The sequence below is a fragment of the Glycine soja genome, chromosome 6 (assembly GCF_004193775.1).
Source record: "Glycine soja cultivar W05 chromosome 6, ASM419377v2, whole genome shotgun sequence".
Lineage (NCBI taxonomy): Eukaryota > Viridiplantae > Streptophyta > Magnoliopsida > Fabales > Fabaceae > Glycine > Glycine soja.
The window spans coordinates 23,532,439-23,559,773 of NC_041007.1; the positions used below are offsets into that span (position 1 = coordinate 23,532,439).

A 27,335-nucleotide genomic window follows, 5' to 3' on the forward strand; every position below is an offset into this window, starting at 1 on the left:
AATTTGTGCATTTAGGGAATACATCATTCACTACATTCATCAATGTTTGGTCTCTGTCAGTGACAATAACTCCAGGGAGGGTCATCCCAGTCGGTGTCACCCCAACAAAATTGAGCAGTGAGAGTCTGTATCGGTTTGTTTTGTAGGTGTTGTCTATCAAAAACACCAAATTACATGTGTTGACTAACTTCACTGCATTAGGGTGACACCAAAAGATATCACGAACCACGTCTTCATCCTTTATTCTGTGCCAATGAGTATATTGATCATGTTCAAGAAGCTTCATCAGATGTTGCATTTCAAGATCACTTCCTCTTATGGAAGAACGGAATGCACTTCTTGCATTGTATATCTATTTAATGGTCGTACAGCTATTGACATTGTGTTCCTTCAGAGTTAGCAGAATGTTTCTTGGCTTCACCATGACTTCGTCATATCAACAATAAGTGTTTTTTCAGCTTTAGTCAATCGTCCCACATATGGATGTCCAACTAATGACTTGGCCAATTCATGATTATGCACTCCACAAATCAACTTCACCATCCATCATTCTCCTTCAACCACTGGCTTGCAACGAAGCTTGAAGGGACACCCACATTTCCTAGTCCCAGTATCTCTTCTGATAAATTCTTTTTTCCTACACCTATACTCGCCACTCCTTTCACAACTAATTAACACAAACGTAGTCCTTCCTCTACTACCTGTGTTTGTGTCCGACCTTAAAATCACCGCCACAAATCCATTTTCATGAGCAACGGATCGAGCCCACCGCAAAACATCTTCTCAGCACTCAAACACCTACAAAGCAATCCACATAATTTAAGTTTTCTACCAATATTCATTTTATTAAATCTGTGACAAACATTAACATTATAACCTGAGAAGTATTGAACGCATCCGAACAATCAACATGTGGTTCATTCGCACCACATGCTTCTTCATTTTCATAATTCATATCCGTTTGTTCAGACATTATTTCATACATCCACTCATCTTCGTCCATCTAACCAACGCAAACAAAAAATGGCCATACAAAAAAAATTAATAATTTAAAAAAAATGGAAACTGAATTCAAAAAACATCACACTTTAAGACACTTACGGATCAAGTTGATCCGTAAGTAATCCGTACGTCCGTGACACAGCCACCACCTTCTGCGTACCTCGTTTGCCGCCGCCAACCACCGCAATGCACCTTCACCTTTACTAATCGTTCACAACGAACCCGAGATAATGCCGCCCGAAAACCACAAAAACAGAGAAAAACAGCAAACAAAAATGACAGCTGTGAAGCGCAGGAAAAAAAAAGAAGCTTTTATAAGGAAAAAAAAAACCCAAGGACATTTTTGGCATTTAAAATTTTGCTGGGTACACCTAGCAGCCCTCTTAAAAAAAAAAAAACTCCAACATTACTGCAAATATGATTTTAGTGCATGCAATCGCGTTTCTTGTCGATGAATCGTGAACTGTTTTTGAGTCAAATTTTTTTCAATCAGATATGTGATCTGTTCATGTTGTCCTATATTCTTGTTATGCATTAGGGTTTTTTTTTCAGATCATTGATAACCGTTAGTTTCCTTCTCTTTTCTGTTATTTTTACAAAAAAATAAATATTTTTAATTCTTAATCCAGTTTGCCAGGGTTCTTACTGAAGAACGGATCATCTGACCAGACAATCCCCCTATGCACTGCAACGACGATCGAGAAAAAGGTGGGTTCATCCGTATGAAGAACTGAGAACGAATCACCATTGTGGATGCTCTTAGGAGACATACTGACACTTATGTCTTTAGTTTTGGTACTCGTGGAACACGGGGAAGAAAAACATTTTGTTTAGGCTGTGTTTGGTTCAACCAACAGAATAAAGTCACCAAAGATAGAAATAAGCTGAGTGACTTTGGTTCGATCGAGTTTTAAGAGAAACAATATACCAATTGTGGGGCCTAGGGTTAAAATTTACGTCTTTGTGTATTGGGTGGTAGAAGCTTAAAATTTTGAGCATAAAGTCAATTGTAACCCTGTCTAAATCTTTGATTCATTATGGCAACAAAAAACTCATTTTTTTGTGAAAAGCTTTGCTGTACGGACACACGAAAGTTCTCGTTGTTGAGTTGCACATTCTTTGGAAGTTATCAATAACCAATTTTTATGATCCGATAATCAATTATTGGAGTTCAACAGCACCCAACCACTGTCAATATATATAATTGATTGTTGATAGTACACAATCGATTTTGTTTGAAACAGAAATGTAAGATACCACTTCGTTGCATGTCATGAAGTTCCTTACTCAATTTCATTCATTTCCAAAAACAAAATCGACTAGTTTAATTAAAACAATCTGATTTTTTATGCAAAAATAATTAATTTTTGGTGTTATGAAATCGATTTTATTTGGTTGACAACCTTCTCACATGAGGACAAAATGATATTTTTGTGTCTCCATTTAATCCTTTCCTCCCTATTTCATATATTTCAAACAACTTTACAATATTATTTCTCATCTATTTCTCTTAAACCAAACGGCACATATATTTTCATTATATTTTATTTCTCCCTTTTCAAATTATCTCTCCTCCATTTTCTTCTATCATATTTCTGTCTTTAAAATCAAACACCGTCTTAGTTTAGAAAATATAGATAAGGTAGATAGAAATAGAAAAAAAAGATAATTTAACAAAAAAAAAATAAAGTATATATGTTGTGTTGTTTGTTTTAAGATAAATATGTGGGAAATAAAGTAAAAATAATATCATAAAGTTGTTTGATATAAATGAAATATGGACGAGAGAAATAAATAGATACAAAAATAATTATTATACACAAATAACCGATTAAAATGCACAAATAATCGATTAAGTTTCATGCTAATAATCATAAAAATCGATTATAGTGCACAAATAGTCGATTGAGATGGTAAAAGAATCGATTATTTAAGTGAAATAATTGATTTTTATGAAGACAAAAATTTATACCGTGAGTCCCACAAAATTGCAACTTAACACTCTTCAAACTTGTTGGTACCATACTCCCGCAGCTCATTTTCGTCGTCAATATTTTATTTTCATCGTTTATACCGAACACAGTAGTGGAGTTTATTGATAAATATTATTAATAGAGGGTTAGTAATACACTTTTGTGTTAAATATTAATCAAGTTCTTGTTTTTTTCATTTTCAGTCTCCATTTAGTTTATTATTTGGGACTGATTTTGAGCAATAAAAATACACGACTAAATGCAAAAAATGATTAGAGGAACTAAAAATGAACAAATTTAAAGATGGACTAAAAATTTAACAGAGACTAGAAATGGAGAAATTTTTTAAGATGGACAAATTAGTCATTTATGATTCCCATGTACATAATGGTATTCTCAAACAGAGTTATCGACTTCTCATGCCACAATACAATGTACAAAAAATCTTCATCCATTACGTTGCAAGACATAATATAGGGGATATATGATTGGATTACAACTACTATTGTTGCTCACAACATTGATTAGATGAAATCAAACTTAACAAAAAGGCTAAAGAAGGAAGTTATCTATCATATGGTAAACCACATCAGCACCATCAGAATTCAACCAATATGTTTTCACCTGAGACCAAGGCAAAACAAATTAAAAAATATATATATAGGAAAAGAAACACGGATCATAAAAAAGATTGGCATGTTTTGCAAGAACAATCCACTCGATCAAAAACTTGCAGGTTTAATTGATTATTCTCAAAACAAATGTGAGAGAAGATTAAGAGCAAGAGTATGTTAAAAATATGTGACAAAATCTAATTTGCAAAGCCAAAAATGATTAACTTGTATCAAGAAAAAAAAATCAAAAATAATATAAACAAACATGAAGAATCTCAAATATATTAAATATATAAAACATGAGTCCGATCAGATGTATCAATGGGATTATCATTTTTTGTAACTAATAAGTTCCACTTTCACATGCCTCTTGCAATGTTAATAGGTGCCACAAGCAACAAATTAGAGATCCCACATTGACCAGTGACATGACCAAATTAAAGTATATAAGTGAGAGAATAACTCTCATCTTACACCGATTTTGTAGTATTGAATTAGACCCGTAAACCACATTTTAAGACAACAAAGACATCATGAAGACATAAGGTCAAATTTTAAGGTACTATTTTGCAGTTCCAGTTCCAGTCCCAAGGGGTTGCTTGGTTTCATTTTCAAAGAAAATAGAAAATAAAGTTGAAATTTGGAAAACATTTATTTTAAAAATGTTTCTGATAATAGGCCCAATTTTGAAAACAAATAATTGTTATTTTCTGTTTCATGTCAAAATGCGGTGGCATCATTTCAATATTATTGTTTCAATTCTTCTTTTTCATGTGCTTGCTTATTTTGCGAGAAGAAACCCACCAATAGTGGCCATTTTGAACAGCAGCCCGGAACATATCATGGTCATTGAACCATTGCAAGAATGAGTGCTTGATTTTCAATCAGCTTTGGTAATTTGGTGTCTGTTGGTAGATTATGGAGGATTACACATTTGCACTTGTAAGTTGTAACTCATTTAACAACTAACACAATTTACATTTTTCATTGGTGCAGATAGCAGATTATTGACACTTCCAAGGTTAATTCCATTTTATACGTGTTGATTGTGTGTAGCATGAATAGTCTTTGGTGTCTTTAACATTTTGCTCGCAACTTGCTTGATAAAATGTCGGAACCATAGATTTGAAAATATTATTAGGATTTTGAAGTTTTTGATTGCCCTATTCTAAATATATTTTTATTGTTAAAAATTAGTCTGTAAATTTTATATAAAAATAACTTAAATTTTTTATTGAAAAAAATTAAATCAAACACATTTTCAATATTTTCATTTTATGAAAACAAAAACCAAGGGAAACCAAACAAGTTTCCTAAATCATAAAAATTTAAAAATGATTTTTTTTTTAGAAAATGAAAACAAGAAATGAAAATAAAAAACATATTCTCAAACCAAACGGGCCCTTATATTTTTGGCTGAAATTTATTGGAACAGATAAATCATATGTGAGACTCATTCAATAGGGAAGGGATTGAGACCTACATGATTTTGTAAGTCTCAATAAATTTCAACTGATAGTAAAGAGTGTGATGCTATTTTTTCTTTTTGCTGTAGTTTTATGCTATTAAGTTTTTCATATTTTATTGTGTGTTTATTGTTTAAATTAGAAGAAATTTGAAATATGCGTATGACATGATAATTTCAATAAGTTTATGTAAGCATTTATATTTGGATGCAATGTTTCTTCTTTCAATAATATTAATCAGTGTTACCTGAATTGTACTGTGAGCAATGTAGCGCTGTTTACTTTTCTGAAAGCTAACATCCACACGCTCCCAAGATACCTGAGTGAGCCCCCTTATCATCTCCTCTACATAGGGAAAGTACAAAAAAGTCAGAAAAATAGGAATAACATAGTAGGCTAAGGATAATAACAGGTACAGAATCTAAGATATCTTAGGCATAAGAGCCACAGATAGCAGCTTAAATTACATCAGCACCTCGTATAATTATATTTTATTACTATTGTATATTTGGTGTAACTAAGGTGAGTGTAACCACTGAGATAACAGTAGAATAAAATATTAAATAAATTGAAGGTAAAGCATATGCTTGATCATGATACGTAATGAAAGTTGCTAAGAAAAAATGTAACCATATTGAATAATGATATTTTAATAGAACTAAACCAGAAATTAGGTAAAGAATGGAAATTTTATTGATAAGAATAAATTCCTCCATCTTTGATCTGGAAAAACATGGTAGAAGATCAGAGATGAATGTATAAAGGAAATGCTGAAGCCCCAAAAAAGATGAACGCTGTGACAAATTACACACTCCAGGATGCTCAATAGTCCTGTGGTTCTCCCTTTCCCCTTCTTTGTGCTAGAAACCCACAGACCAGATTTGAAGACTAGATGAGATGGAGAAAGGAAAAGAATGAATCTATTACTGATGAATGAAATCTGAACAGAACAGGGAGATAATTCTCTTTCCAAGGGGTTTTCCCTTTATACAATGAGCTACTTCTCAATTCCTTAAAGCTAACAATTCAGAACAATAATTCCTTGTACTCTTTTCAACAAGCTAGGTTCTTGCCCTTGCTACTATAACCACCTAACTAACTTTAACTACTCTGTAACTAATTCTAAAACTTCTAGGATCCTATCTGTTTCTGCCCCCTTGAAGTTCCACCTTGTTCTGCAAGAGGAAACTAGGGATTCCCCTTCCTAGATTTCCTTCTGTTCCTTTTGACGCAATGTTTCTCTCTGTTGATTCAAGATAGACACCTGTTAGGAACTAATTGGAAGGTATGAGACTTGAGTCATGACATTCTAGTGTGGGGTTTACGAAGCCTTAGGCTCTCCAACTACATTAGCTAGCTTTTATGGTGTAGTTTTCCCAGGGTTCTTATCAACTGGTATTAGAACCTTTCACGTCTCAACTGCTAATGAGCCGCATAGATAATGACACCATTGCAGTATTTATCCGGGACTAATCAAAGGGCTAATTCACAGCCAACCCAGGTGGGTGCTAAAGCTACAGAGCATGTGGAATGTTTAGGATTTAATTGAAAATTATAAGACTTGGGTCCCATGTTGGAAGTATGGGATTCTAGTGTGGGGTTTGTTGGCTTGCGGCTCTCCAACTACAATGGTTAGCTTTCATGGTGTAGTTCTCCCATGGTTCTTATCAACACTGCTACTAATTATCAATCAGAACAACACATACCATTTGTGGTGTGGTTCTCCCAAGGTTCTTATCCACACTGCTACTAATTATCAATCAGAACACATGCCATCCTAAACATGAAATCTATGATAAAAGTCATCATCTTACTAAGTACACAATACTTCAACATTGAGCAGGAGTAATAGAGACAGTCAACAAAAATCAACATCAACATTATAATTCGCAAATGATTATATTATGAAATTGATAAAGCCTTTTTAAAGTAAAGAAATAACCTTCTAAGTCAATTATTTGGCCTCCAATATTAGATGTTTTATTGCAAATTTCATCAGCAGTCTCTCCTTCAACATAAACAATGTGCGGGTATCTCTCATCAATTACAAGAAGATTGGACTAGCACAACAGAAGAAACGGGATTTAGTCTCTGAAACCAGGTAAAGAATTATGGAAGACTATTATCAAAAGGTTTGTCTATACCTTTGGAAGTTCATGTTGGCGACGAATTGATGAGGTACGCCATCCTACCATATCTTAAAGACAAGTCAAGAAATATCAAAACACAAAAAACATTTCTTTATCTTAAGGAATGATCTGCAACATTGTGCCAATTTATGGTTTCAGGTAAATTAATAATTTTCTAGCCATGGAGATATTGGAGTGTAGTGATCTACAAGTTCTTTGCACATACAAACTGAATCTGCTAACTTTGACATACGTGGTTGACTTTAGATTCATTGGGCTTAAGCTTATATGGTCAGATGAATTATTTTTTAAAACCTAAATGTAAAAGAGGATACGATCATAATTTGCATTTGCATATGCCACTCGACGCTTAAATGCACGTAAAGCTGACCTACACCATCACAAACAATTAGATTGTCAACAATACAAAAACAAATACTAGCATTTGATGAGCTTAACTGATACTTTAATACTAACATAAACTTTAAATCATCAGAGTCATTAACCATTCGCACGAGCAGAGGACGCTTTCCATCATCATTGTCCATGAGGAAGAGATGCTTCCCAGATCTCCCTGCAACTAAATGTGCCGTTTCAGATGCTCTTCTCTCAAGGAAAGGAAGACCGCAAAGAAATGGAAGCTACAAGAACCAAACGATAAAAGCACTAAGAGACAATATTGCAAGTCCAATATATGCACTTCATGTCCAAAATAAAATCAATGAGCAAACTACCAAAGCCCAACAAATCACAATGGTGTTTCACTGCAGCTATAGTCCATGGAAATTAAAAGTTTCAATGCAACCCAATGTTTTATGCTTGTTCAAACGTAAATATTTATAGCAATTAATAACACCATTAATCTAAGGCAAGTGAGTTACAGCAAAATATGAAAACCCTTTATCTCTTGCACTGCTAATTGAATATTTTTCCCTTTTGTAATGTTTCATAAAATGTAGCAACTTGATGCACTGCTATATTGAAAAGGCAGTAAACAGAATTAGATACACTTCCTTTGTATAAGATTGTATAACAATTAAGAAAAAAAAAAAAAAAGGCTACTAGTTGAGTCCATTTTGCATTATCAAACTTTCAAGCATGTCTTTGAATGTCCATATTCAATATCAACCTTTGAAGATATCTAATAGGGTCATGGCTAATATGGGGTACCTAAGTTTCATATCGGATGCTCAGTGGAGTACTTAAGTGGCCCTAGTGCTTGGGTTCTTATCAATTCGTATCAAAGCTAGCTGCTAGTATCTCAAAAAGGCCTGTCTATGGAGTGGTTGCCAGGAAAGGTTGAGGGGAAGCACTGTAGAGTGCAGCCACCGGGATGTCAGCTCTTAGGGATGGTACTATGATAGGGACATAGGTATTATGGAGTGCCTAAGTCCCACGTTGAGTAGTATGGGATGCTTAGTGGAATAGTTAAGTGGTTTGCTAGGTTCCCCCCTCCTTAGCAGCTAGCTTTTAAGGGAGGGTTCCCCAAGTACTTGAGTGCTTATCAATATCTAATGGATAAAATATGCAATTATAACAAAGACAAATTCAGTAGAAAAATATATTTCTTGCCATACATATCAGTTATAAACTGACCATCGGAAATTCAAAATGCTAAAAGAAATAATTACTGAAATCATATGAACCGAACCACTTTCCTTTCAGAGTTTATGTTAAGTGGTTTTCAGGAAATAAAAAGGAACTAAATTTAATGATTTCACTAATTGCAGAGTTTGCAGTTAAATACCATCTATGTGCACCTATCTTGTAAAAAAACCGAAATGTCAAAAGATTTTAAGTCTGATAAATGAAGTAAAGAGAAATAACAGGCACAGAACATTACAGCTACTGTTCATAGCAAACTTAAGCAGCTACCTGTTTATTTCCTCTTGAACCAAGATGTGGTGTTGCAAATGTTATGAAGTTCATGGGCTCTAAACCAGCAATTTTGCCTTCATAACTCTGTTCAAGGAATTGCTTTGAAAATTCTGTTTTCTCTTCACTGAAATAGTCTCTACTGGTACCAACAAGTGCAAATGTTGAAGAATAATTATAAAGTCTCCCAATAGCATATCTTGCCACCAAGCCTCCTAGAGAATGCGCCACAAAGGATATCTTCTGCACCTCTGGCCAACGTCTAACAACAGATAATACCTGCATAAATATGAATTAAAACTGATGATATATATATGTGACTGAGTCACTGCAAAGCCAACACTGTAAATGAAAATTAAGTATGAGAGATTAAGATTGTAAAGAGTAAAAAAATTATCATATTATAATTACCAAAATACCTCTTCAGCTAGCCTCTCTCCCATTGTATCAACACCATCAAACGTCAATTTTGAAGAATTGCATTCACTGCCTGTCCACAAATTATCAAGCAAATGCAATTAATGTATTTTTTTTTATATAAACAATGCAAAAAATAATAAAAATGAAGGATTGGTAGACTTGGCAATGTCAGGGCTAGAATCAGAGGAAGAATAAAGCAGGATGGTTTAACATTTAAGAAATTAAGAAAAACTAGTGGATAAATTTCTTCAACCTAACATCGTTTTTGTCTAAGATGTTTTACATGACCTAGATCAAAGGGAAAGATTGCAAGAATTTATTCAACCAACAAAACTAGAACCTTGAAACCATCCATTTATTATAGGGAATTAAATTCTAGGTAATGTATTATTTATAGGGAATTAAATTTTTTTTATATTAAAAGTAACTGTTTGGATATTTTAGTAAAAAGAATTCAAAATTTTAGAATTTTAAAAGAGGTTTTAGTTAGTTGAAAGAATAGAATTTCAAATTCTATCTTCAAGAGAGTGAATTCCAAATTCTCAAAAGCAAGTTCTTTCCGTACTTGGAAGACATGAACGAACTCGAGACAGTCTTCAACTGCTTCGACGCCAACGGCGACGGCAAGATCTCCGCCACGAGCTCGACAGCGTGCTCCGATCGAGTTTCATGAAGCGAGCGCGAAAATCTAATTTGATTTTCTGCTTTTTTCTTCTTCTGATTCTTAGTTTTCAATACGAACTCGAACCAAACGGTGGTTTAGACATACAACAAGACAACCTACCTGAACTGCACCACCAATTATTCCGACAATGGAACCTTCGTGTACAACGGCAGAAGTCGTGGTTTCGGCGAAGCGTTGACCATAGTTGTTCCATTGACCATAGTTGGACCGAACTACTTCTTCTCTGACGCCGGAGACGATGTGCAGTGCCAGCGCGGCTTGGCCTTCGAGATCGACGTCCAGCGTGGCCTCGGCTTGCCGTCAAGTCTCAACCAACCACCTCCGCCGCCGTACCAAGAGCCTTTGGGTCCTGATGGCACTCAATCTTCGCCGATCACGGTGGCGCAGTCTCCCAGTGGCGGCACTTTCGCGAGGTGGAGCTCCGCGGCGGAGAAGAGGCCATTTCACTAGCACTGCTACATTCTCGCGAGTTGGTGCTTTAACACTGCCACATTCGCTCTTCATTCGCTCCACCTCATTATCTCCGCCAAACACAGAATTTTAAAAATAAAGGAATTTAAATTGGAGCATTTAAAATTTTAAATTGCCTCATCCAAACACACTCTTAGTGACCAACAAATTGATCACGAACCTGGCAAGAAAATTACCAATCCGGTGATACAAAGCATTTCAAATTCCACAAACAAATTTATCAATTTTCAGATGCAGACGAAAAGGAGCAGCTAAATTTTGACAGGAGGTGGGAATGCTTACGGTGTACAATCACTTTATCTGGAAGCTTCTTCACAAACTGCTCTGCAGCATATCTCCAATCAGCAGCACTGAAATATCAAAGTACATTTCACTGTAACGGTAGCCACTTGTAAGAATCCAGATTATAAGGTTGAGTTATGGTGAAACTCACATTCTAAGACCACTCAACAAAGAATGTATTTATTACCCACATAACCTATTACCAAATATCTAATGAACTTCCATGCTCAGAAAACAAACTAGATAACAGAACTGAATTATCTAATTAACAATGGCACAGAATCCAATCATCCATAACTAACAATGAGTAGATAGAAATGGAATTCTGCTGGATAAATTAATTCCCGAACTAAAAGTGAAGTTTCCGTCTTGAAAATGATAAAAGTAAAAGATAACAATAAACTACGACAATTATTATAGATCTATATTTTGAAAAGAAAATAATACACGAGACTAAAGCAAAGCCCTAAAATGATTACATTGACCTATTAGCTTTAGTTACACTTCCATCATTCTTGATATCACACCTATTTCCCTTACATTTCTATACCTTTTTTATTTTATTTTCTTAGCATAATGAATATAATAGAAGGAACCGCTGGAACGCATATGTAAATTTTCAACTAAGAAAAATATGAGGGTGTATCTATTTCAAGCTTTGAAAAGTGATTCCTGCGGATGTATGTGAACTTGGAAATGTTTGATACAAGTTTTAAAATATTTTCCTAAGCCCTGTTGATTAGGTTGAGTCATCCTCAAGTTTGACTTTGTTTTCATTCCAATGAAAATGTTAGAAGTTACCTATCATTACATAACCTAACTAGTAGTAACTTGGGTTCTCACTCTCACGTTTTTTTCCTTTCATCATTTGAATTTCGAAAATTACTCCCATACTAAATTGAGGGCGTGCCCTAGCACTACAGTAAAATTGTGCCTTGGTGATTAGTTGGTCATGCCTTCAAATCCCGATAGGGCGATAGGGGTACTCTTAATTTGAGTATTTATGTAATTATAATCATACTTAATGCATAATTAAATTATAAGTAAATATCATAATTATAATCATAAGATATGAGTATAATTTGATATAACTAGTTATTATTTTTAAAATATGAGTATCTAACTAGTTATGAATAAACTATTTAATCAATTATATAACAAGTTATATCTAAAACTAATTACATAATTAGTTATAGATGAATAAAAATAATTTATTTAAAATACTCATTTCTATAAAACTAGTTATAATTTTATAATTATAACTATTTTTTAAATAAAAGTAAGTTATTTGAAATTGATTATAATTTTATATCTACTTTTATATAACTAGTTCTATAAAACTAATTATAATTATACTTATTTTTTTTAAAACTAGTCTTTTTGAGTATCCCTCCTTGTATATGCAAAGATAAGGCTGCAACAATGATCCTCCCTCGCCAGACACTAGGGTACGTTAGTTTCTACTCCCATAGTAAATTGTAAGCAAACATACATGTTACTGTGATAATGAAATTCCGTATCAAGGTGATGAGGTAAATGCAAAAACCTTACCTCCCAATGATTCCGTTAACCATTATAACAAGGTGGTGAGGAGCCGGGTTGGGCGCGGCGGCGGCGGCAGCGTCGAAGAAGTCCTGACCGGCGGAATCGGCCTCGGCCTTGAAGCAGCCGCGGCCCATTCGGCGGAGCAGTTCCATTTTGAGGGAGAGAGTGGGCCGAGCGGGTCTGGATCCTGGATCGAAGAAGCAGCAGCAGCGGCGGAGCAGTGAGCGGGTCGGGTCAATAGTGGGTATGGGGAGTTTGGGTCGGAGCACAGAGCCGGAGTCTGAGGCCAGCATGAAAGAGGGTTTAATGTTGTTTGCGTGATTTTCACTGTTCAGTACGGAATGGAAAGCACACAAAGTTGTTATGATTTGATTCGGGGAACCTTTTTGCTGTGGTGGCTTGAGGTTGAAGGGACCGGGAGCAGTTGCCAGTTGAATGGTTCCCTCGCCTCACCTGACCTCACCAGCTTCCTTGGTCAATGTTGACAACATTGTTTTATTGCAACTTCAACCCTCCATGTGGATAAATTATTACATGGCCATTTCCACTCATGCCCTTGCATTTTAAGGTTGTTTTCTAAAATTGACTCAAATCTAGAAAATATAGATTAAGTCAAAAAAAGTATTTCAAGATATATATAGGGAGGAATTTAATTTATGTTTTTGTCAAAATTAGCATAACCTTCCTTGATTGTTGTTATTCCTATATAGGGAGGAATTTGTGCAAGACATTACTTTTCTACTTTCCTAAATTATATATCTCTCATGATCCAAGCGGTAATCGACCCCAAGTGTATCGGGCCGAGTATCACTTGATAAATTTTTTGTTATCACTCTATAAGATGCCATCTTGTGGGGTCATTCAGGGACTCAATAGCAAATAAACATTTGACCTTAGGTACCTTGGACTGAGTGTCATTTAGCATGTCTTGGGGGGTATTGGTTTAAGTAGATACTCTACCTTTCCTTATTTATGTGTACCTTGAGTACTCAAGGATAGCCAAGTAGCGTTTGGTCTTGGGTCTCTTCAACCAAGTCCACTCGACAATTCCTTGTTGAGACTCGATGAATTTCCCTTTTGAGGGGCCTTGCAGGGACAGTATACATGCCCCCCCTCCCCCCAAGTTCTAAGACATGCTGAGAAAGTTGATATGAGTACAATCACTCAATCCTTGATTCTTTAAGTGGAGCATCTCTTTGTGAAATTTCTACCATTACTCGGTTATGCGTATTCTAAAAGAAGGCTACCAGGACTGAACAGTACACATGCCCCCAACCTCTAAGGAATGTGAGTAGAAGTACTCGATTCTCGGTTCCTTAAGTAAAGTGTCTCCTTCTAGATTTCTATCATTACTCAATCATGCATCATCTAATATGAGGCTTGTCAAAACCAAACAATACATATGATCCCAAGCTTTGAGGCATGCCAAATAGAACTGATATGAGTAGAAGTACTTGGTCTTGGGTCTTTTGAGTTGAGTGTTTGGTCAAGTGCCTTCTTAAGGGACCTTGTTGAGATCGAGTCATACTCATGTCGAGCATTGGTCAGACTTAGTTTATGGTAGAATCAACCGAGAATGCATAGGCCAAATCAGAATGTCGTGGGGTCAAATTGGAATGTTGAGTGGAGGGCAAACTTAGCTTGCCATTAGATCAAGTTGGAATGCTTGAGAGGTTAAATCGAGATGTTAATTGTTGGTCAAACTTTTCTTATTGTTAGATAAAACTAGAATGCCAAAGAGGTAAAAACGAAAGTCGATTAGAGGTCAAATTCAACTTGTCGATGGACTAAGCTGGAAAACTAAGAGGTAAAATCGAAAAGCTAATCGGAGATCAAACTCAACTTGTTTTTTGATCAAGATGGAATGCCAAAGAGGTCAAACTAGAATGTCGAGAGGTCAAACCAGAATGTCAAGTTTAAGAAATACTCAAGGTGTGAGGGTCAAGGTGAAAGCACTCATGGCACGAGATCGAGCTTAGTGCTTAAGGCACAAAGCCAACCTAAAAATGCTTAACGCACATTGTCAAGTTAAAAATGCTCAAGGCACGCAATTTCAAGTTGAAAATGCTCAATACGTGAAGTTAAGTTCGCTACTAAAAAAAGTCTTTTAACGATGATTCTAGAAGGGGCTCGACAATAGTTTTCAACCATTGTTGAAAGTTAAAGGCTTTTAACGACGGTTTTAAACGGTCGTGATAAGTAGTAGAAAATTGTTGAAATGATTGTCGTTGAAATTCAAGGGCTTTTAACGATGGTTTCTTCATTGATTTTCAATACTGTCTTAAAAAATGTATCAGAAATGTCTCTATGCAACGTTTTCAAAGATAATTTTGAGAAAAACTGATGTAGAAAATCATTTCCCACAAAAACCGATGTAGAACATGAGCTTTCAAAGATGGTCTTGAAGAAAACCGTCATGGAAAGCGACTTTCTACATTAGCTTTCTGACAACCATTGTAGAAAGTTCAGTTTTTTTATAATATTATTTTTGTTTTGAAAACAAATCCAACCTATAATTTCAAGCAGAACCAAAACCAAAAAGTTGGTAAGAAACATATTTAATTATATTCTAATTATCATTAATCAAAAGCAATAAATACAAAAAAACTAATAAATACCAATAAAATGATATCATATTATCAAATTAACTACATTAAACAAGTAAAGTCAACATTTGTCATGTTTACAATGTAAATTCAACTTAAAAATATTCTAAAATACAAGTTTAACTATCCTAAATATTCTCAAATATTGTTCAGTGCTTCTTTTCTAACTTAAAAAAAAAAAACATTTTGCCGATTCTTTTCAAATTATTTTCATTCTCTCTAGTTCCAATGGTGTTTGACCACTAAACCATGTAATTTATAATAAACACATGTGTCGCAACCTACCCTTCGGCGGGAGGGCGACGCGTGATTCGCGGGATGCGTGTTCCACGAAAGGAATACGCGCGGAGTCGCCACCAATGTTTATTTGAGGAAAACGTCGGAAAAACCGGAAAAGACGCGATCTACGAACTTTTAAGTGAAAGGTTCGGGAGTTGTATTTACGCACGGGGAAGGTATTAGCACCCCACACGTCCGTCCCAAGGGACGACAGCCTTTAATCGAATGTGCAAACATGACTTTGATTTTTTATGTTCCCTTTTTATGTCTCTATATCCTTTATACCCTTTTTATATTTTTCTCTTTTTGTGGTCGACAAGGGTGTTTCCCTTTGCTCCTACGTATTCCTCAATTTGCAATGAGGAAATCAGACCTACGTAGTTCTTTCTTATCAAGTGATTCTTTTTTACTTAAAAGGTGATCATTTTAAGGCGTTGGACCTTGAAAATGATCCATTTTACTTAATGAGAAATTGAAATGATAAACTTCAAAAACCTATTTTTATGGACGAGCTTGACTAGGCAAGTTGATTTTAGCCTTAATTTCACTTTAGTTACTAGTCAATTCAATTAAGAATGAGAAATCCCAAAGAGAAAACGTCCGATTGATTTTCCGCTTTATTTTACTAAAAGACGTTTTTTTGATTATTATATTATTATTTTACCTTTTTTTTTTTTTGATTTCCAACGTGGTTACGGCACGACCGAACGGTCGGAATTCATTTTAACCGAAGTTAACGGATAATACAATTCAAACGATCGGTGGAAATTTATTTTATTTTTAGGTTAAGCGAGAAATGACTTAAGTAAAATGGCTTAAACACGTCAAGAGGGGGTATAAAAAGTAAATGAAACGAGAATAGAAATACACAAAACACAATGTGGACCACCACGGGTACATAGAATGAATCGAAAAGCTTGGTTCGAGGTACTTACCCGTTGAAGATCGAAGAACGATGAAGAACGTCGAAGAACGGTCGAAACCTTTGCGAAATTCTTCACGGAAAACGTTACGGAAACGTTTCGGAAGCGCCTCGGCTTAGATTTTCTTCACGAAAACAATTTTTCCAAGCAAATTCGAAAGAGAGAGAAGTGCCTAAGGGGTTGAACCCTTTTCCTTCTCACTTCCTCCCCTATTTATAGCAAAATAGGGGAGATGCTTGCCGCCCAGCTCGCCCAGGCGAGCCAGGTTGCTTCCTCCAGAAGCAACAGCCTTCTGGAGGAATCTTCTGGAGGGCCCAAGTGGGTCTGATTGCTATTTGCACCCCCATTTTTACTAAGTACACCCCCTCTGCTTTTTTTTGGATGATTCTTTTTTCGTAAAGTTACGGAAACTTACGAATTTCGTAACGATACTTGTTTTCTTTCCGTAATGTTACGGAACCTTGCGGATTACATAATCATCCCCTTTTTGACTTACGGAATGTTACGGAACCTCGCTAATTATGCAACGATGCTTCCATTGAATTTCCGGTGTGTCACGGAACCTTTACGGATTGTGCATCAATATTTTCTTTTGTTTTTCGGCATGTCCCGAAATTTCAAATTGCCTAATGATGGGTGCCTAGCACCTTACAAGGACCAAACAAAGGTCGCATGTCATCAAGTAAAGGTCCCCGGACGAAATTAGGGTATGACAACATGATAAAGTTAATTACATTAAATAATCAAAAGTCTATTGAATGAAACATGTTAAAGTAACCTAACATATCTTTTTTACAAAAATAAAAATACTATATTTAATAAATGATTCTTGATAAAGTATATTTAAAGTAACCCTATGATTCACATCAAATTTATTACGTAATAGCCACACTCAAAACCGCTAAGTTGAAAATGACTTTAAATTCAATATGAAATATAATTATATCCCATAATTACATTACTAGAAAAATTGATTTTTATTGTCTTAATTTAAAATCAATTGATAAAAAAATGTCTTAAAAAGAAATTCAATAATATTTTTGTAAATAAATACAACTATTCTACAACAATTTTCTGTTGTTTTTAACATGTCCTTTTCCTTTCTCCTGCTATGTGTATTCTCTCTCGCTCTCACTCTCACTCTCAAACTCCCCCTCTAGGTTCCTAAAGTCTTCGTGAGAGGGACCAAGGCCACCTCTCCATCAACGCCTCCAAGACTAGATACGTTGCCTCTCCATTGCAATTCATGTGGTAGAGACGATCTCAACGGGCGCGTTCCATGTCCTGAGGGAGCTTGCACTGCTGTTGGAAGCGCCACTTAGGGCCAAATTTAGGGTGCAGCGGGGGCTTGCCGTCAACAAGGAAAAAGGAGGTGTCCTCGTCATCGGATGCGAGGAATGAGTCATTGTGCGTGAAGTGGAAGATGGTGTTGGCGGGGTACTTGGAGCAGGTTGGGTTGTAGAAGTTGCGATTCTTGGGTACTGTGACTGGAGTGGTTCCCTTTAACATATTTGTAACACTGCTTCTTCTGTGAGGCATCAATGGCGAAAAAAGCTTTGTCCTTCTCTCTGCCTTCCAGTGACCTCACCAACAACCACTTTTCTTCCAAAACGCCACACGCTGTCGCCAAAGTTTTTGTCTTTACTATCAGATGGTCTTCTTTGGGTACCCTCTCTCTCTCTGTCTCAGTTTTCTTTCGCCATACCTTTAAAAATATGTTTTCATGGACCCATTTGTTTACTGCATGAAAATTTGTTTTTTTTCTCCTCTTTGATGTGAATGTCATATTTTTTGCTTTTAATGTTGAAGGGTATTGTTAAAATTGTTAATTAATGCAGTTTTTTTGCAAGTGACGTAGGTAGTGGAGAGAGGCCTTGGAAGAATTCAGTTGCTAGACTTATGCTTGAAGATGGTTCAATTTGGAGAGCAAAATCATTTGGTGCTTCAGGGACATAAGTTGGTGAGGTTGTTTTCAATACATCAATGACATGGTGAGGAAACTAGGAATCTTGGGATATGAGTTTCTTTTGAATGGCTTTACTTGCATGCTGAATATGTGGCAGGTTTTCTTTGTTGTGTGTGTGATTCTCAAGTATCAAGAAATTTTGACAGATCCTAGTTATGTTAGCCAATTTGTGCTTATGAAAAACCTACATATTGGGAATATTGGCATAATTTTTTGTTAGTGTTTACATTGTAATTCAAATGAGTCTTGAATCAACATGGTTTGAAGCCATTTGAAAAACTGTATTTTTGTTCACTTTTTCCAAATGATGAGGAATCAATACAATGTTTCCTTGTTGAGCTTGTAATTAGAAGTTTGAGTATCAGGTTTTGTTCTCATGCTATGAAATTTTTTTTTGTTGATTGAGGTTTGAGTAACAGGTTTTGTTCTCATGCTATAGAAGTTTGAGCTTGCAATGCATTTTTATTCAGTACCTCTAACTAGAGATGTAAGAAGACTTTGGGGGATTACCTAGCTGAAAGGAATATAATGGGAATTTGTGGGTAGTTTATACAAAAAGATGTGTTGCAAAAAATGTTGTCTGCTCTCTGCAATCTGCATGAATAAAGGTTTCAATTTTCATATTTTCTATTGTAAATATGAATTTTTTTATGTTGTTTTTAGTACAGAAGGAAACAAGTATTATATATCTTCCATCATAGTAACCTTATAGGTGGACTGCTTGTAGGTTAGTATATGAAGGGTTGAATCCCAAGTTTTAATTGCAAAATGAGTTATCAAAGTTATCATGTACAAAGGGTTGATTAATTGATGATCATGTTGTTTTTCATTTCATGCAGCGAGGTTTTGAATCGGAACTAGAATGATGCTCATGTATCTATTCTTCCAATTTATAAAGAGTTGATAGCTCACGAAATAAGGGTTTGGGTGTTTAGGTTGGTTTTGAAATGCATTATTTTATAGCTCTCCTATTTGTTTACTCTTGAGTCTCTCTCTTCTAGCTACACCATCTAGTTCTAGAAAGGGAAAGAAACATAGGATAAGTAGAAAAAACTAATGCAATTTCTTAAATACTTCTAGACTTTTAGTGAATATTGTTGTTTAGTTAAAGTTAGAGTTTCACTTTAATAAACTACATAATACTGAAAAGTCCGTATAAGATATTGGAGTGAAACTCTAATTTTTAATTTTAAATTAGAGAACGGTATGAAAAGCATGTAAAGAATTGCGTCTAAATTTTTTAGCAAGTAGCTGGCTAGAGAGGATCCAAATCAATGATTAATGGGTAGATGCATATTAATTATGTTTGACACTTTTTGCTAATACAATGGGGGCATGGACTCAGTGGTGCCTGTCATAGAAACAAGATATGTCCTTGCACAAATATGACTAAGGGGTTGAGGGTGTAGGAGAGTAGGAAAAAAGAGTGATATGTATTTTGGGGTAAGTTAGTTATCTCGGTCACATGTGAGTGTTGTGGAAGGGGTGTTTGAAGGAAAGTGGCAGGGATGTAGTATGGAAGACATTTATTTTGTATATTGTACCTCGAAATTGAGAGGCCATGCTCTTTGCAAGGCCATGGATACCCTGCAGTGTAGTGGTTTTCTTTTTTTGTTTTTTACTTGAGTAAGAAAGGTCAATACTTCCTGTATTGGTATCAATGTCAACTAGTGGTTTTACAGGTTATAGCATTGCTGTTAAACTTATTTCTTAGGTGCAGATCTGACATTTTTTGTTTCTAAACAAGATTTATGTTCTTTCAACTGTACATCTTAGATTTATGTTATAAACAATATTTTTATATTATGTTTTCTATTATTTATATATTAAACTCCAATTTTTTCCATCATGATATCACATAAATTATGGGATTTTTGTTCAATTTTTTGCAATAAGTTTAATTCTACTTAGTTTTAATTTTTTTTAATATCTTGCATAGCTTATGCTCCTATCCTCCTTCCAGCTCGACTTGTTCAAGCTCTAAATCTTAATGTGCATGCATTAGGTGTGCAAATTTCACCCCCGCAAGGTCTTAAGCCCAACTTTTAATTCATTGAATTGAATTTCATATATTCATTCAAATTTTATATATTTAATTATAACTTTATAAGTATCCTGAAGTTACAGTTTTGAATGATTGCTAGCTTCAAGTATGCTATGATTCTTAATTTCATACTCTCATGTATTTAACTTATTTACCCTTATTAAAATCAATCCAAACTCATATTATATGTAATTTAATTTCTTTTCTACTAATTCACTCCCCCCTCTTAAGTAAGGATAAGGAAAAATAATGATTAAGGGTAAGCCTAAAAGATTTATAATCAATACTTAATTGGTTTTCCGTTTGTTAATGTCCCAAAGCACATTCAACCCAATCCATCGATAGCGTTATTGAACTGAATGTCCATTTGAAGCTGCTTAATGAAAAATCAGAACATAATTTTAATAAATAAAACTCCAGAGGATTTGAATCCATGCTTTTTTTTTTATTGAAGTTGGAATGATTGGTCCTGATATGGTATTTGAAAGATTGTTGTGTCACCTGATGGCTTATGCATTTATACAATTTTTCTCTGGTGTATTTAGTAGTTATTAACTAACTTCATGATCCCTGATGAGTGGTTTTTTACCCTACCATAGGGAAGACTTAAAGCGAGAAGATTTTTCCATCTTTATTATGTTGCATTTTTGTTGTCAATGTTGTTGCCTATTTTTAATATTGTTTTATTATTTTGGTGCATGTAAGATTTTTGGGATTTCAAATAATGACTGGATGGTTATGACTAGAAATTGTCTCTATACCATGCTTTATTGGAATATTTGCTCTTCTTGTAAATTGTTTGAACTTAGAGAGCTTGATTTTAAGCATAGCAACTTAAGATTCTTTAGAAATTCTATTACATAGAAATAGGGATGTTTCAAATTATGGTGGAAATGGGTTAAACAACTCATCAATATACCTATAGATGAGGCTAATTATTTTTGGATTGGGTTCAACTTGATTTGATGAGAAAAGAATCAACCACTCTTATATGTTTATACTCATGAAATAGTCTGGTGAACTTTACTTAGTCAGGGGTGCATTATTTTGTTTCATTTTTACTACCTTATGTTGTGGGAGTTTGCAGGGCAACCTTATTCTTAGATTACATTCCAGAACATGCTGTGATATTATATCTTATGAAATTTAGACAAAAGAAACACTAAAATTAGTTATCTGAGACTAAAAGTGAAAACTTTTCAAATAAGGGTTTCTTTTCAATTTACTATTTATTTATCCTGCAATACAACTGTAATCACTAATCTTTATGTAAATTTCATTGTTAAATGAATAAGACTGGTAGGAATGGAAAATAATGTCTTATAGATAAATTATTATCAAGCATCTTTTTTCATATCTAATTATGAAATGTGAACTTTAATAGTGTGTTGAACTTATTTATTTATGTTTGGTCTTGTCGTGCATTAAAGCCTTGGGACATTATTTTCTTACTTTCAGGTTTTGTCTGTGACATTGAATGGATGGTCAAGTTATGGAATAAATGCAACGATTGAAGTTGGAGGAAATTCTTCTGCTAATTCAATTTATGAGGCTAATTTTCTAGAAGGATATACAAAACCTAGACCAGATGCCAGTCATGAGCAGCGTGCGAAATTCATCCGATTAGATATGTTTTCATCTAACTTTACACTGTACATCTACCATTCTTAGCATCATTTTGATTGTTTTATAAATATATTATATATTATATTTATGGTCACCACAAAATGGGTAAAAGCTGTAGTCAATTTTTTATGATATAGACACGAACTTTTGTGCCCTAATTGCAATTTTTTTTCTTCTCATGTTTTTCTTTTTTCTTTTTTACCATTTGGCTTTGCTGAGTCATTTATTTTCAAGTTTATGTTTTTATTGTACTCTTTTTAATTGCACTCTATTGTCCTAGGTTGATAACGGACTAATCGGCATTGCATTGGGATATTGCTTATGGTAGCATAATCTATGATAGCAATCTAACCAGTGCTCAAGTTAAGAGTGGCATTTTAATTGTGGTAATTTTTATTGCAGGTTAAAGTATGAGTGTCAAGAATTTTATACTTTATGGATAGTTTTCGAATTACTAGTGATTCATAGCATATGGTAATTATATTTTATACTTTAGTTCCTTTGATTGGAGATGTATTTGTTTGTTGGCCACATGTTGAGTTAGCATATCAAAGGTAACTGAGTTTAATTGATGTTGTACCCGGAGGAAAGCCTTCTATCACTTGTTGCATGCATCCAACCTTACTAGTTTGGTAGTAAATGAAACAAATTATTTTCATGAGTGGTTTACTTGGATGTTTGATTGGTATTTATGGTTAAAATAGGAAGGAAAGGTAGAATTTATTGGAATGTTAAAGGCGAAAGTGATCAAAGGCACAAATTTAGTTGTCAGAGATACGATGACAAGTGATCCATATGTTATCTTGGCCAACAGGTTGGTTGTTCTCAGTTATCATTAGCATAAATTATTTCATGGGAAACTTTTTTTCTTTATCTTTTATTTTTAATTGAAGAGCAGTAGATGCTGATAATTTTCTTTCTGAATTGACTTTGGTGTTATACGCCTTTAGACTGTACATATAATTGTAATAAAGAGTAATTTGAATCCAATTTGGAATGAGGAACTTATGTTGTTTGTTCCTTAACAATTTGGACTATTGAATTTGGTAAGGTTCAATTTCATCTTGTCTTGTTAGAAAATGGCAAAAATTCCATGATGCTTATTTGGTGGTTGGATATTTGGATCTTCAATAAATGGAAACAGATGGCCCTCAAATTGTCACCCTCACAGTGTCTACTTTCAAATAATTTTTTTTAAAAATAGACATTCTAAGATGGTTCTTTAAAAAATCGTCTTAGAAAGTTTACATTCTAAGACAGTCTTAGATCCTCAATTTTTTTTAAAAGACATTCTAAAATGGTTATTTGAAAAAACGTCTTAGAAAGTCTACATTCTTAGAAAGGCCTTAAAAACTGTCATTAAATGTCATTTTTTCAGTAGTGTTACTAACATTCAAAATGTCATTAATCGGATTAAAGCATTGTTGGTTAAATTACTTACTTTTACTTCAATCCAATCATCATTGGATTTACTATTGAGGGACTTACCATGAAATTCCTTCAAACTGCTAATAAAAGAAAGAAACATACATGTATATTTTAAGATCAAAAGATTGATGTATAATACTAAAAATAAGGTAATGAAATATAATACTAAATTATACTTACGTTGTCCATCACTGTAAAAAAGACGCTTAGACATTGATTGCCTGAGATTATTTGTTATACATCACTGTAATCTATGAACAAGGGGAAATCATCATTGTTAACCCCAAACAAAGTTGCATCCCATGCCACATAAGCTTATTGGTAAAGGTCAAAGGAAACCTTAACCAAATCAACTAAGGGATCATCAATAATTGGTTTTGACCTATCAACAAGTTTAACCAGTTTCTTAGGACGTCTATGTAAGTCTTACATTGTTAATAAACATGTTAATGTCAATAAACAATGTAAAGTCCATTTCATTACATATAAACACAACTCAAGCAAATACCCCATGTGAAACATGTCTCACAAGATGTCTTGGCCATGCAATGAAGATGTTCTTGGCCTACCTCACAAACTAAACCTATAAAGTGGGAAAAGGAATTGATGCATCCTCATCTAGAACTTCTGAGACATTGACCTTCACAACATCATCGGTGAGACTCATGTGGTGTACAGTTAATGACCCCTCATATATTTTTTGTCAATTCCACCAAGTAGGTACAATGCTTACCTTCAACATATATCCAATGATAGTTCATATCATCATTGTAAGGGTCCTCCCCTAAGGTTCACTCATAATGCAAAGCATATGCATATTGAGTGTGAAGGTTCAATGTTGAGGGACAACAAGACCATGACACATAAGAATTAAAATAAAAAGAAATGTCAAGAAAGAGAAAGAATCACCAAAGTTGAATGCGACACAATCTTCAAAGGACAAGAACAGCACTATCATAACTACTTTAGTGCCTGTTGCCTATAGGTTTAGTTACATAGTTTTACAATGAACAACAACCTCAAATGTGTTGAACCTAAAACCAGTGCAAAATATATGCTGAACCTAAAAAAATCCCCTTTTGACTAGCAACCATTTCCACAAATAATTTTTTGCTCTTTATTTTAATAACAGGTTAACATAAAACTCTTAGCTGGGGCCTATTTCTAAGCACATTTGAAATTTTTGAAGTTTAACTTTAAGTAACATAACATGTTCATACATACCAAATAATCTAACATGTAATATGAATATAAAGATCAATCTTATATAATCTGCTTTCTTTGTATAATATTCACTAGGCAAGTCTTTACAATTCAATAACATGTAATTCAATAGAATGAGAAACATTTACTTGCCATATTAAAATACGGGAAAAAATTAAAATGCAGTGGCAAGATCAAATAGAAAATCAAAGTATTATGTTATGGCTCAAACTACTAGTGAATCGGTTACAAGTATGGGTGATGATGATATTGGCAGTGGCTACAAAACTACAAAGTCTACACAAATTTTGTTGTACATGTATTCAGATATATTCTAATGTTATCCAAGAGAAATCTCAACAAGGATATGATTCTACTAATCATGTGTAATAGAATGTGTTAGCAAAACTTTTTAATCAAGATATAAATAAATTATATCAACAACAATCTAGGAAAGATTAACATATACACCATAGAATGATGGAGAGTTTTAAAACCTAAGATGGTCTTATAAATAGACACACACAATGTCTAGTCATCATGAAGTTATCACATCCCTAAATGAACTTTTATCTATGTTTTCACCAAAGTGAGTAGTACTATACATATATAGGGAGCATAATAATAATGAACTAATGTGATAGATAACTTTACCTAACTAGAATGTTAAGCATTCTTCTAATGTGTTCATTTGAGCAAATTCGGGTAAGGAAGCTTAGAACCCTAAGGAGGCTAATTCGGGTAAGGAAGATTTTACTATGTAATTTATTGTTTGCATTGAGTTTTGATGTTGTTTTTGTGATGCTTGGCTGCTGAATATTTGGTGTTTAAGTTGTTTTGGTCATTTTTGCGTGATGGTGTGGATTCAGGGTTGGATTGCTCTATTTTGAAACCAAATCATGATCTATAAAATTTTGCAATCTAACTAAGCTTGATGTTCTTGCTAAGCGAGCAAATCCCTCTAATTTAGAAAATTTAGAAATTTCATAAGACTCGCTAAGCGAGTCATTATTGCTAAGCTAGCAAACCTCACTGGCAAAAAAAAAAAAAAGATTAGAACTTGCTAAATGAGACACACAAGTTTTGCTTAGCCAGAAATGCTCGTTAAGCAAAAATGTTAGTCGTCATTTCTTTGTATTTTGGCTTTAGAGTTTCCAAAATTATAATTAATAGTTATTTTGTCTTCTTAGTAATGAATAAGATTAATTATGAAATTAACATAGAGATAGGATGTTTGGCACTACAAAACTTGAATAGAATTGTGGGAATGTTATGATTTGAAAACCTAGAGCTATATTAGGAATATGCTTGGTCTAAGAACTAATGATGTGTAAGAGTGTAAATATCTTGTTGAGCTTATGGAATTTCTTGGTGAGCTCCTAAGTGAGTTGTTAAGAATGAGCATGAACATGTAGTACAATTTGGCTTGATGTATAATGCATACATCTATAACTCAAGGCATTAGGTGCTTTAGGTGTGGTGGCCCACACCTAATGACTTATGGCCCTCAAAAGGAGGTGGTGTGTTATAATTGTCAGAAGCCCAGTCATCTTGCAAGGGATTGTCAAGCTTTTGTGAGAACTACACTAATAAGGAATGCACCCTGTAACGACCCGCCTCATCGTTACCGTCATATACTAATTTCATTCAGGAACCATTGTTTGTCGGCATGCAACTTTTGTTTGACCACTTCAAAATTTTTAACATCCAACGCCGTGGAATCCGTAAAGTTCCGGGATGTTTCGGAGCGAAACCAGCCAAAAACACAAAAATGAGAGTGTATTTAGCAAACTGGGGGGGGGGGGGGGGCGTGTAAATCGACTGTTACACCCTAATTTCATCCGGGGATCATTGTTGATTGCTTCAGAAGGCTTAACACCCATCGCCATGGAATCCGTAAAGTTCCATGAGGTTTCGGAAGGAAAACAACCAAAAAACACAAAAACGGGGATGAACTTATCAAGTTGGGGGTGTATATAGAAATTTTCAAATCTGGGCCTATCTAGATGTTTTTGGATTTTTTTCTTCCTTCCTGGCTAAGTAACCAGCTCGCCTAGGCGAGTTGGGCGGCAAGCACCTCCCTCATTTTTTTGAAAACGGGCCTCTAGGGCTTCCGTAATGCTTCTGTAAAATTCCCGTAACCCTGGGTAAGCCTTTTCCACTTAATATTGGTGAGAGGAAGAACAAAAAAAGAAGAAAATCAAGTTCAATAGGCTTCCGTAATACTTTCGTAACTTTTTCGTAAAATACGAAAAATGAGGGGTGAACTTATCAATTTGGGGGGTGCATCAATTTGGGCGAGCTGGGCGGCAACCTCCTCCCCTTTTCTCCTATAAATAAGGGAAAAGGGCTGTTCCAAAGGGTCCCTGACCATTTACCCTATGCATTTCAAGGATTTTGAGTGAAAAAATGCATTTCCATGAAGAAAATCCAAGCCGAGGTGCTTCCGTAACGCTTCCGAGTCGTTTTCGTGAGCAATTTCGTGAAGATTTTCCGCCGTTCTTCATCCGTTCTTCGTGCGTTCTTCGATCTTCAACCGGTAAGTTTTCGAATCTGAGACTTTCAATTCATATCTTGTTTTGTTGGCTTTCATCTTCATTTCGTTCACTTTCGATTTTCTTTTCTTCCATTTTTAACAAGCTTTAAACCGTTTATTTAAGCCGTTCTCACCTAATAATTTATAAAATGAATTTCAATCGATCATTTGTGTTGTAATCTCGTTTAATCACTGTTAAAATGAAATCTAATCGATCGTTCACGTTGTAACCTCAGTTAAACCAAAAAAGGAAAAATAATAA

General features: G+C 34.6%; 1 protein-coding gene and 1 long non-coding RNA gene across 3 annotated transcripts; one reads left to right on the forward strand and one right to left on the reverse strand.

Moving 5' to 3' along the window:
- Positions 1 to 3,290: 3,290 nt before the first annotated feature.
- LOC114416721 lies at positions 3,291 to 12,959 on the reverse strand. Its single transcript, XM_028381701.1, has 10 exons — positions 12,469 to 12,959; positions 10,918 to 10,985; positions 9,479 to 9,549; positions 9,060 to 9,338; positions 7,662 to 7,825; positions 7,520 to 7,575; positions 7,200 to 7,252; positions 6,998 to 7,115; positions 5,303 to 5,400; positions 3,291 to 3,599 (listed from the first exon to the last, which is right to left on the reverse strand). The coding sequence occupies exons 1-10, from the start codon at positions 12,753 to 12,755 to the stop codon at positions 3,528 to 3,530; spliced, it is 1,266 nt and encodes a 421-aa protein (XP_028237502.1). The 5' UTR covers positions 12,756 to 12,959; the 3' UTR covers positions 3,291 to 3,527.
- Positions 12,960 to 17,366: 4,407 nt separating this feature from the next.
- On the forward strand, positions 17,367 to 22,943 carry LOC114416722. 2 transcript variants are annotated; one of them, XR_003667558.1, is made up of 4 exons: positions 17,367 to 17,935; positions 18,129 to 18,261; positions 21,739 to 22,380; positions 22,611 to 22,943. It is a non-coding gene; the product is annotated as an uncharacterized LOC114416722 (long non-coding RNA). The 2 variants fall into 2 exon arrangements; XR_003667557.1 differs by having other exon boundaries at positions 21,739 to 22,943.
- Positions 22,944 to 27,335: the final 4,392 nt, after the last annotated feature.